At 42.0% G+C, this 12,416-nt stretch overlaps 1 protein-coding gene across 3 annotated transcripts in view; it reads left to right on the top strand.

Annotated features, from left to right (window-relative positions):
• The first annotated feature begins 346 nt into the window (after positions 1-346).
• TMEM245 (transmembrane protein 245) overlaps positions 347-12,416 on the top strand; it is an 85,206-nt gene continuing 73,136 nt past the window's right edge. For 2 of the 3 annotated variants that reach the window (XM_027680261.1, XM_027680253.1), the window contains exons 1-2: positions 347-1,483; positions 11,946-12,063. In XM_027680261.1, the coding sequence (XP_027536062.1) occupies positions 413-1,483; positions 11,946-12,063 (1,189 nt within the window). In that variant the 5' untranslated portion in view covers positions 347-412. The remainder of the gene's footprint in view (positions 1,484-11,945; positions 12,064-12,416) is intronic. The other variant, XM_027680244.1, reaches the window with a different exon arrangement.

A 12,416-nucleotide genomic window follows, 5' to 3' on the forward strand; every position in this document is an offset into this window, starting at 1 on the left:
CATTTAGACCACCTGTAAAATGTTAGCTGTCGCCATTATGCCTGGACTCAGAGATCTGGTGTATGCCAGCTGCAGGAAATTAGTTCCTCACTAGACTATTTGCAAATAGCGCTTGATGCAGCCAAATATCACAAATGTCAGATCTAAAAAACCAGACAGAACAACTACCTTTTCAGTGGGCCTGATTCCCAGTGAAAGCACAGATGCTTCCTTGTTAAATGATTTGGTGCCAGAACATGTTCAGACAAGACAAAATTCTCCAGATAGTCTAACCGGTCTTGCTCTCCAACTGACACTCCAAATCTCTGAATGACACTCCAAGGCTCCGAATTTTCTGCTTCCTGAGACTAGAGCAGCAGTAGGGATAGGAAAGCGTTTAAAGAAGCAGCAGCGGCAGGGCTGCACTTCTGGGATGCAGATGAGGATATGCAGCAAGCTGCTGGGCAATTCCACGCTCTCACCCTTGGCCGCCTTCTTCAGCAAACGTCAGGAAGGCGCTGGGAAGCCCCGGCCCGCGCTCGGCGGGATAAGGGCCCCCGGGACAGCCCCTCATGTCCTGCCGCCGGGGGAATGGAGCGCGGCCCCCGCCTCTCCCGCAGCGGAACTACGTTTCCCAGCACCCTTCCCGGCCGGCACCGCCCCTTTCCCGCCGGGCTGGGCGCACGCCCGCGCCGTGCCCGGAGCCGCTCGGCGGTGGCACCTCAGCCGCGGCCGTCTCTCCGCCGCCTCAGCTCCGGCCCCGCTCCAAGCCCTCGCCCGCCGCCGCGGCAGCTGCGCGTCGCCGCCGGCAGCGGGGCCGGAGCGGCGGCGGTGCCCGTGCCCGCGCTGTGCCATGGCTGACAACACAGCACAGCCCCCGCCGGCTCCCACCGCGGCTCCGGACGCGAGTCCCGACGCGGGTCCCGGCGCGGCCCCTCCGGCCTCGCCGATGCAGGAGCGGCGGTCGGACGAGTCCCCCGGCACGGAGGGCGCGGGTGCGGCCATGCCGCGGCTGTCGCTGGGCGGCCCGGGCGGGGCGACGGGGATGTCGCTGCCGCGGCTGGAGAAGCCGATCAAACAGGCCTTCTACAACACCGGGGCGCTGCTGTTCGCGGGGCTGTGCTGCGGCGCCGCCGTCCTGGTGTACTTCATCCTGGAGGCGTTTCTGCGGCCGCTGCTCTGGGCCGTGCTCTGCGGCACCTTCCTGCACCCCTTCAAGACCTCGCTGACCGCGCTGGGGCGGCGCTGGCTCGGCCGCCTGCACCGCTCCCGCACCCCCGTGCTGCTGGCCGCCCTCCTCCTGCCCATCTGCTTCGCCAACTACGGCGTTGAGGCGCTGGGCGAGCAGGTGCTGCGGCGGCGGCGGCTCCTGCTGCTCCTGGGCGCCGGCGGGCCGCTGCTCTACGGGCTGTACTGCCTGGGCAGCTCCCTGGGTGTGCAGCTGCTGCTGGCACAGGCCGCCCACCTCATCTGCCAGGGGCTCGACTACTTCAGCAGCCAGTGGGTGAGTGAGTGTCGGCGTTCCGCACCCGTGGTTTAGTCGTGCCCCAGTTTGGAGATGCTGTTAAGTCAAAAGTGACTCAGCCCAGTTCTTGGGTAAACATCGAGGCTTGTTGAGCTCTAAGGTGTTTATTAAAGTTTTGTGAAATGGCAGCTCAGCTCAGCTCCACAAGTGACTTGGCGGGGGGGAAGGCACCTTAAGGCTTGTCTCTCAGTGTACTGGGTTGTTTGGGGTTTTTTTTCGTTCTTAAAATACCAAACGGTGCAAGCTCAATTTGAACGTTAAAAAGTAAAGCTGTTTAACTGTCAAATGTTACTTACGGTAACAAAGTCTGGGAGACTTCTTTTCCCTGTTCTGTTCAGTAAGTAGACTAGTTAAAACTTCTGGCAGAACTCATTTACACTTTGCCAGTTATAATTGAAAATGCAAAAAATACTACGTATCAGAAGCAAATGGATATGTGAAAGCATTGAAGATCAGTAAGTTGAACTCTTGTTAAATACTGATGTCCAATTGCATGTTCAGATTGGTTGGTATCAAAGACTTTAAAAGCTGCTCTGTTTTTTAAAGCAACAAAATACCACCCCCACCCTCTTGGGTAATAGTTTTTCTGAATGTACTGACAGAGGATATTTTGAGCTATTTCTAGTGTGAATAGAATAGGCTGAAGAACGTGCTTTGTCTCTTGAAGGTAGACACTGGAGGAAGAGATCTTCTTGGCTTTCTGTTTTGAAGTGTTGTCATATGCTGGAAGATGTCAGGGGATGTGTGTTTATGGTCTGTTTTGTCCTCAGAAGTATAATTGAGACTGAGTAGGTAGAGACACATTTTCTCTTTATAAAGAGGCAAGATACAACCGTGTTTATCTTCAGTTGAATAGTGGCAGAATCTAAGCGTGGCTTAGTACTGATGGGAAGCTTTGATTTGTTGCCACACAATTTATTTGATAAGTTTAAAATTTTTCTTTGCATTAACCCACCCGCTTTATTTTTAACAAATCGGTGATATTGCTACACTAACTGACCTGGCTAAGTCCAGGCTTTTATTAAAACTTTGTTAATTAAGCCATACTTACACTGAGTAAATATCAGGACACTAAAGGAAGCTGCACTGATTTAACCTCATAACTATGATTGTAATGCACTCAGCGTGCTCAGTGCAACTTTGTTTCGCAGTCTCTGATGCTTTGGTTTTGCGCTGGTGTTTCTGATTTAATGCTTGTGTTCATTGAACTGCTGTAAGATTTTAACTGGGTCAAAGATAGTGAGCTCCCAGAACTCTTCAGGCTTGAGTTCCTTTGGAAAATTTTGTGTTTGTGTCCAGGTAACTGGCCATAGACTTCCCTAAGCAAACCAGTTGCAGTAGCTTTCTAAGGAAGCTGCCTATGTTTCTTCTCTTTATGAGAAAGAAACTGTGGGCTTTTCTTTGTCAATAACCTCAACTCAGCCTGGCATCATCTATACACTTTACAGGGTATTCCTATTCCAGTTTTTTTAATTTAGTGGTTACTTGATTTGCATTATCTCGGAGCTGCAGCAGGATAACTTAATTTTATCCATTCTGCTGAGGAGCCCTGAGCTGGATCAGTTAATACTATCAGCTTTAACTTCAGTTAAGCATTTTAAAGCCATTTAATTGCCATGTTATATTGCAGGACACTATTTACATGCGTGTATTCTGCTTGTTAGCTGCATAGGAATTTGGAATATTACGAGTTGGTTGCTCCATTATACTGTTCTCTGGGATCTGAATCCTTCCTTCTGTGTGCGTGATTGTCTTGTTCCTTTCTGGTTCCCTCTGTTGTACTAGAGAAGTGAGTGGATGCCTATCATGAGAATTATGCGTTTTTGGAATACTACTCTGGTGTTCTCTAATGAAAGGTATTTTTATGTTATCTACTAGGCCATGATACAGAGACAGAAATTTTCCTCTGAAGTTCCAGGAAAAAAACCCCTGTTCTTCAAATGCAGCAATTGCATGTGATAATGACATGATAAACTGTATCTTGGCACCAGTATGTTAAAGAGCTTTCTTGTCCTGTTGTCCTCAAATCTGGAAAAGCCATTCATGGTGTTGATGAGTGAAAGATTTGGAATTGGTTACTTTCCTATCTGTGGTTCTTAAGTCTCACCTGCAGTTTAGGAATTTGCAAGCTTAGGTACCTCCACGATTAGATTGTTTGATAGGTGATTGCAAAACACTGCATTTGAAGAACAAGATCTTAAGCTAGTTTACAAGCATCTCACTCTCGTGGTCTCCTTTTCTTTCCCTTCGTGCTTTACAGTTCTTCCATCATCTTTGAAGAAGCTTGCTCAAGAAATGTAGTAATCTGCTGGGTCTTAAATCTAGAGGCTGGTTAAAAATTCCAGATGATTTCCTTGCTCTGACTCTAGCCTTCTCTATGGGTTGTTTGCAGGAGCCTTATGTAGAGGGCTCTACAAGAACTTCAGTTACATATAACAGGAAATGGGAATGTTTTACCCTTTCTTTTCTTTCTCAGAAAGGAGAGGAGTTTGTCCTATAGTGGACTGAATATACCCCTGCATGCTTTTATGCCGCAGCAGTTTCAGTGTGGTTACCCTTACAGGTAGCATACCTTCTGAAGACTAACCTGGGATGGCCTTGTTGCCCTTGTTTTGTAGGAAGTATACCTGTGTCCAGCACTGTATCTAAGGTATGGGAGATTCTTCTGCTTTGTGGCAAGAGTTTAAACTCCTTTAGGCTTACATTTTACACTTAGAAAATGCCAGCTATTAGTTGTATTTTTTGTTTTGTTTTTAGAAGAGCTCACATGCTCATATTTGTTTGGAAAATGGATAGTTAGTAGATCCAAGCAGATGTAAAGAATCATACAGCTGCTCTGTCTTGCCTCTGAAGTTCATCTTAGTAAATTAAATGTTATATAATCATAATGGGCAGAATTCTCTGTAGTGAACTTGATTACAGGGCTGTCAAAATCTTTTTCTGCTGGCCAGCCTTTCTTCCTTGGTTTGTCACAAGTTATTGGTTGGAGTCAGAACTGTGTACTCATATGTGTGTGTCAGTGTATTTTTATATCTGTGACTGTACTAGCTACAGCTCGTATTGTTCTAGGGTTTGCATGCAGTTAGAGGACTTAATCTAATCCTTACTACAGTGCTGGGCAAATCTGGTAACACCATTTTCCATGGTATTTCCGCACTGGAATATTGTCAAAGTATGTGTTGTCTGTTTTGGCCGATGGACTGTCTGTTCCTCATGAAGGAATCTATCAAAGACATCTACCGGGGAAACCTCCATTTGTGTTGGCACTAGATGTCAGCAGTCCCTAAGTAGCCCTTCCACACTGAAATTTGCAAGCGTACGTCCTGGCAAATGCTTTGAGTCACATGCTCTGAGTTGTTTGGTTTCCACAGTTTTACTGTGGAGGCAGAAAAGCATCTATGTTTTGTCAAGTTCACCCGATGGGGCAGTTTTTCTTCTAGCAAAAGAAAGGGTTTGACCATAGTTTGACCATAATGTGGGAATAGCTACAAATGGGAAAAACACAGTTCTGATTTTTGATGTGCATAAAATTTGTATTTTTTGAGTGGTTTGGGTAGCTTTTTTTTTCCTTCTCTTTCTTCTTAGAGCAGGCTTGCAGGTTGCTAAAACTTGCCCAGCATAAAAAACCCCCAAACAACACCTGAAAAAGTTCTTAATTATTCTTTCCACTGTTTATAATCCTTTATTATTATTATGGTATCTTGGCTTATAAATCATACAGACAGGTACTGACTGTAAACACATCTTACCAAAACCACAGGTTTTGGCTCATTTTCACAACCTGGTAGAGATAAACTGTGTAGAGACCACATGTGGCCTATTTAAAAACATGAGGAGGAGGGGCAGGGAAAGTCTGAGATATTGATAATGTTTTATTTTCTACTTTTGTTTTTCCCTTCCACACCCACCCTCAGTTGTGGAAGATCATGCGGTGAAGTACTTTTCTTGAAGAGGCTTAGAAGCTTGTTTTGATTTATATGCATGAACTGTAGCCCCAGACTCTAAGCTGACACTAACCTAAAGCCTAATTATATATGCTACATAATATTTATTGGTATTTATATGTATTTGAACACAATGATGTTTCTTTTTCTACCACCTCTGAAAGAAATGATCGTTTTGGAACTGTCCAGCAAAATTTTAACTGTACTCTATATAATAAAATAAGAAAGTGAAGAAGTTGTGTATGTTGAGGAACCATCTCTTGCAAAAGTGTCACCATAAAGGTTGTCAGAGAGTGGTGCTCTGTCTGCAGGGAAAGAATTTGATGTACTTTGTAAAACCTCTTTTTGCAAGTAAATCTTGGTAAGCTTGAATTTCTAAATAGTGTTTTTATTGTGAGTTTCTCATAAGTAACTTTTATATTAAGAGAGGAGAAGTGAACTAAGGGAGAAATATTTTCAACATCCATAGCTGCAATCTTCTGGATATCTTATATTTAATATTTTCTTTCTTAAACTCACAGTGTAGGAAACGTTGCAGGACACATTGAAAATATTTTTAACCCATGTGTGCCAGTGTAGATTTTGATGGTCAGTTTGCCCCCCCCCCCCAGGGTTTCAGTTATAGGTTCATACTTTTGTCCCTTCAAAAAAGGGTGATCTCAGTCAACACCATGTTTCATGTGGTTTAGTAGTCTGTGTGTTTTAATGCCAAACATATTGACATGGGTATATGTCAAAGTTGGGGGTTCTGGAACAAACAATGGGTACACTGTTCTAGTCCTTTGGACCTGGGGCAAGGAATAACTTACTTGTGTTCACTTAGAACCTGCTTTAGGTAAATGATGGCTTCCTTAGTGAAGGGAAGAGGTGGTTGACTTTGCTCTGAGCTGAACAAAAGTCTCTCATGTTTGATCTGTTTGACAAAGGCTTTCTCCATGCTAAATGAAGGACAGTTACACATTCTTACTCTGCCAGACTCTACACACTGTGGGATATTTCCTCTTGTGTACTAAGGAATATGCAGTATAGCCACCTAAAATTAGTTTTGGTTCTGAAAATTGGAGTCAAAGTGACATTTTCATAATTCATCACCCGCCTCCTTATCTTTTATTTTGTTTATAAAACCATTTTCAAATGAACAGAAAGCTGAAGGCAAGCACAGTTTGGTTTAATGCTGTGTGTTGCTGCATTTTTCAAGTCCAACAGTATTCTGCTCAACTTCTGTGGTAGGTTTGTTTTCCTTTGCCAGCCTTCATCACTGCTGAGGAGGAAGATATAGAAATTATGAACTCCTATCATAAAATTACTTCTTTCAACCAGCTTTGCGCTACAGCACAGTTCTAAAAGTTTGAGAAAGTGCTGTGTTAATATGTAGTCAATGTGTTTATAAGGATTTTCTATTTTAAGAAAAACCAATGAAAATCTCTATTTTCAAATGAAAATTTTATTTTAAAATGCTGAAGGGAAGTGATGAGGTAGTTAGGGCCCTTTTCTTGGTTCAAAATGCTGAATCAAACTGGAAAAAAGAAAGCAATTTAATTAGATCTGTAGTTTCATCAAACAGTTTTAAATTTAAATCTCAATTAAAAAAACAAACAACAAACCAAAACATAAACCAAACTCTAAAAACCTTGCTGTATGATTTTCAAGTTGCAAAGAGCAGCCTGGAAAAAAATACCACTTCAAAATGGCCAAGGGAGACTGTAGACAACTAGAAAACGAGAGTTGAAATGCCTCATTTAGTAGGTCCTGACTTGTTAAAAACTGAAAAATTTTGGAAAGTTGGCAGGGCATGTATCAAAAGAAGTAGCTGTTGGTTAATCTTCTCAGTCCTCACTGTTGTGTTTACTGTGGGGTGGTTCATAGAATCGTAGAATATCCTGAGTTGGAGGGGGCCCACAAGGATCATTGAAGTACAACTCCAGGCCCTGCATAGGACCACCCCAAGAATCACACCATTTGCCTGAGAAGGCACATGAAGCAGGTAGGAAATGTGTTTGCTGCCATATGTTATGTTGTTGGGGCAACATTCCAAGAAAGACTAAATCATTCCAACAGCTTTGCTACCAGTGAAGAGCTGTTCTTGCTTATGTCACTTCTGACATATGCTTCAGTTGCCCTGTTGTTGGTGCCTGTCATATTTCTGTGAGCCTGTTTTGCTATAACTGAATTACAGATAGTTTTTTTCATGAGCTTAGGGAGCTTGAGCTGGCTGGATGAATGTTAAACCTGTTGTGCAGAAGAGGTGGGATTGCCCAGCTGGCAGTAAGAGAGAATGAACTGCTGCTTTCAGTAGCAGTGAACTATTAAATGAGCTCATCTGTAAAACCTCCCTCTTTGAGATTAACTTGTTGATAGGAAAGAAAGGGAGGGAACCGTGTAAATAAAGGATTTTACTCTCCAATATAAATCGATCTAAATGTTGTCAAAAGTCAAATTTGAGTTTGTTCTTGAAAACTGATGCCGAGGCCAAACAAGTGGCTCAGATTTTCAAATCTTCCAACTTGAGCAATAACGGGAAACAAACTTTCAGTAACATTGGTGATATGGTCATTCTGATGAATGCTAGACTTTCCAACACTAAAATTCAAAAGAAAAATCACTGAAGCAGATGATTGTGTTTAACATAAAAGCTAAATCTTTCTGTGGTGTAATTTTGCCTCCAGTTGGCAATTTAAAGAGAACTGAAGCCCTTCAGACTTGTCTAAGGCATCTTTAAATCTGACCTCTTAAATTTATCACTTTAACACAGAAATAGATGCCAAAATCCAAGAACTGCAGTCTTACATCTATTTGTTCAGGGAAGCAGGTGGTTTTACTTCAAAGGCAAAACAACATTTTGTTCAATTTGTGAGGGATGCTACAAAATACAAAGGAGATGTGAAAAATGAGGTCTTTACTGTCTGTTAACGCAATTAAGATAACATTTATAAATAACAATTGTGATTGAGTAGTGATTTAAAATCTCAGAGTACATGGTGAAAAAGGCATCTGCAAACTGACTACAGCTTGATAAATCAATAGTTTATGGTAGCTAATGCATTCTGTGAAGTCTGAAATGTATGAATTAGTTACCTGGTTAGCTCTATATTCTTTTAAATCAAATTCATAGGCATTTTGGTCCAGCATAGAATTTTATCAATTCCAGTTTCATTACAATAATTGCAGTAGCTTAATTTTAAAGAAAGTAGGCAATATCTTTTATTTTTTTTTTCAATTATGTCAGTTCTTGAGAAGGACATATAATAGTAAAGAGGCTATTTATATCCTTATGCTCTTGAAGCCAAAACCTTTGGAGACCATCCTGAAAAAGGGGGAAAGGTTATATAATATACCTTTAAAGAGTTAAGAAAAAAAAAGTATGCTGTTGCCAAGTTAGTATGGGATGAAATCCTAGTCCATGTCAATTTAGGTTAATTTGCTTTGTCAGTTGCTTTCAAGTATGAATTGTTGGAAGTAGGCTACTCTAGTTCCTGCGCAGTGGTTCTTGCAGTGTAGGAAAGTGCTTGGCCATCACATCAACCAATAAAGAGTGTCACTGAAATTAAACTTCTTCCACCAGTCGGTTGACTACATAGGCTTTTTTACACTGCTTCAGGATTGTTAGTTTGATCTCTGGAAGAAGGCAACTTGTTTATTTTAAAGTAAGCTATTATTCTCTATTCAGTAGAAATAAATACTTTTACTTGGGTCATTTACTAAGCTTTTAGAAATGAGAACTGATCAATTATTTTAACATACAACACAAAAAATTCATCATCATCATGGCTAGGCTTTGCAAACGAAGATTTGGGAAGGGCTCTACCCATGTTTGTTACAAGCACGCTGGTGGCTAAAAAGGCCAATATGAGATAGGCACGTCAGGTTGCAAAAGGCACAGCAGAAAGACTCCTTAGATGGTATATTCTGCAGGGCATGATTCTTTCTGCGTTGCCTTTTCTCCTCGAGAGTGATCCTGCATGCTTTCTCAAAAGCATCAGCAGCGTTATAGATGGTCTGTCTCCAGACCTCCCGATTTGAGGCCAGAGTAGACCAGTTATGTTGATCAATATGGCCAAGGCTGAGATGTTGTTTCAGGGAGTCCTTGTATCTGCTCTTTGGGGCTCCTCTCATGCGGCAGCCGGTGGCAAGTTCACCATAAAGCAGGATCTTAGGGAGGCAGTGGTCCTTCATCCTTGAGACATGTCCTGCCCAACGCATCTGTGTTCTCAGCAACATGGCCTCAATACTTGTGACTGCTGCTTGTTCTAGAACAGATGTATTGGTCACATAATCTGACCAGTGGATGTTTAGGATTGTACGGAGGCAGCGTTGATGGAAGCGTTCTAGGAGTTGCAGGTGGTGGCGGTAGATGACCCATGATTCGGATCCATATAAGAGAGTAGACAGCACTATGGCTCTGTAAACACTGATCTTGGTACTTTTATTCAAGTGTTTATTTCGCCAAACTCTTTTATGAAGCTTTCCGAAGACACTATATGCCTTTGCTAACCTGTTGTCTATCTCTCCGTCAATCTTACCATCTGAGGAGATGAGGCTGCCTAGGTAATTAAACTGCTGGACTGATTTGAGCACTGATTCGCCAATGGTGATATGGGGATGATGGAAAACTTCCTGACGTACAGGTTGATGGAGAACTTCTGTCTTGAATTGAATACCTAAACCCTGTAATGTTCAACTACATGCATGGCTAAAAGTGCAATGTGTTTGGCTTTGTTGGCTGTTAAACAGTCTTACTCCCTCTTAGCCTCCTACTTTTGGCTTGGTTTTATTCAGACAGTTTAAATTACTGAACATACTGAGTCTCCCATTTGTAATTTATCATTAAATTTAAAACTAAAGAGGAAAATCTGCTTGATGCTGGAAGATTTATCATACAAAGGTGCTATGTAGCTGATGTTAGCAAGTAGGATAGCATCTTCGTGATGAGTTATCTCTTGCAATTACAGTTGTGCTGCAAAGTGCCTTGTAAGTGAATTTGTTACAAACCTATGCTGTTAAAGGAGTGCTTCTTTGCATTTCCAATAAAAATTTTTGTTTGTTTATGACTTTAGTCTTAATGTCCATGGGTTATGTTAGTTTTAGACATTTGTCTTGAGTCCACACTTGGCCATAAGCAATTTGGAGCTGTGTTGATGAAAAGCTAGAGCTGGATAGCAGTGAAAAAAAGTTAGAGATCTGCTTTGATTAGAAAGATTAATATGGAAAGGGTATACCTTTGTTCACATATCTTAAGCGATTTTAAATTACCTTACATGTGTGATCATTCCCTCTGAAGTTACCAGAGACCATGACTGTTTGTCTGTTTGATTCGGTACAATTAAGATTTCCTCTACACCAATTAAATAAATGGGAGTAGTTGTACAAACCTGCTTTTCACAGGGACTCTTGCATCTTCAGCATGAGGCAGATAGTGCAGGGTAAAGAGGTGAAAACTCTTTTGGTGTGTTCTGCCTAATTACTTGTTCTGTATCTCTGCCTGTGCATTCTTACTTCTTACAGTAATGTCTGATTCAGCGAATGCTGTTAATAGAAATTCTCTTAAAAATGCATTGGGATTTATGGACTTATAAGTGTAAATTTGAAGGTGGACTTAACTGGTTATGGATAGGGAATGTTTGTTGAATTTGAGCCAGAAACGTCTTTATTAATTTTAAGAATGCAACTTTATTTTTGCAGGTTTTTGTACTTCTTTTATTTCATACCTTTTCCCGAGTAGCAGCTTTTCACTTCCTGTTGCCACTGCTTCCTTCTTTTCAGCATTTTCAAGCTCAAATTCTTAATCTCAGGATTCATAATTAGAATTCTGTATTGTGATTTTTCTGATAAGCAAAGTTGTAGAAGGCAGTTAGAAGCGGCAAACCCAAAATGACCGCTTCTGTTTCTTGATATGTTGCCACTGATGCCTTTTTGTCTCCTTGGTTTTTTTAGTTAAATAAATGATAAATTTACATGTCATAAGTCATTTAAAGGCGTCTCTGTTTTGTGGACCAGCACAGCTGAGGACCAGCAGTTTTTCTTGGGCTTCCTAATGGCTTCTTTGGCTTAAAGCCCCTTTTGTCTCTTTGGATGGAAACATGGGAACTGGCAAACTGCTCTGTGCTGAAACGAGTGGTGCTGTGCTCCATCTTCTTGTGGCCCTATGGGTGCCACCGATGACGCTGTTTCATTTAGATTCTCACCTTTTGGTAATAGTTCCAGAGTAGTTGCTTGATCACCTTCCTTTGGGGTTTGTGCCCAGCAAAGCATGTATACCCAACACATTAGAACCGTACTAGCCTGCCCTTACGCTTCACACTGAGTTAATATTTCTCCTGCATGGAGAAAAATCTTCTGTAATTAATTGAAATGTGGGCTTCTTAAAGACTGAGAAGCTGAGTTCAGTTCTCTCTGTATGGCAGTTATGGGGGCGTGCATATGTGTACACACATACGTGAGTACAATAGAGCTCCATTTTCATCTGTGTATACATACTTATGTGTATCTTTTTCTTACAGATATGGACATTGGTAGTTGGTTACCTTCTGATGGTTTCATTCAAGTGGAATATAAGCACTGAACGTTACTTAAAAGCAGTCTCTGTTCCTGTTTGGATTATGCTGCTCTTTCACTTAGGTGAGTAACTAGAAGTTATTATTTTGATGCGTTCATGGGGGTTCTGTCAACAAAGCTCCTCTTCTGCTTTCCTGGTAAATCTGTATAATGGAGTCCTGGCTGAAGTGCACACTGTTTTCTCTGCTCAGTAATTCTGGCTACATGTGTCCAGAAGGGAGCATTAGAGTAGGGAATGGGAAGGTATCAAGATGCTGAGCAACATGTGTCTTCCGCTCCTCCTACCTACTTTGTACTTCTCATAGTTTTCCATGAGAAAAACTTTTTGTACTTCTCACGGTTTTCCCTTATTTGGTCCACGGACCAGATACTTACTCCTTCACCTTGAGGAAAGGCTAGGGTCACGTGTGGGTGGC

This window comes from Neopelma chrysocephalum, unplaced genomic scaffold (assembly GCF_003984885.1).
Source record: "Neopelma chrysocephalum unplaced genomic scaffold, ASM398488v2 Primary Assembly neopelma1_22b, whole genome shotgun sequence".
Taxonomy (NCBI): Eukaryota; Metazoa; Chordata; class Aves; order Passeriformes; family Pipridae; genus Neopelma; species Neopelma chrysocephalum.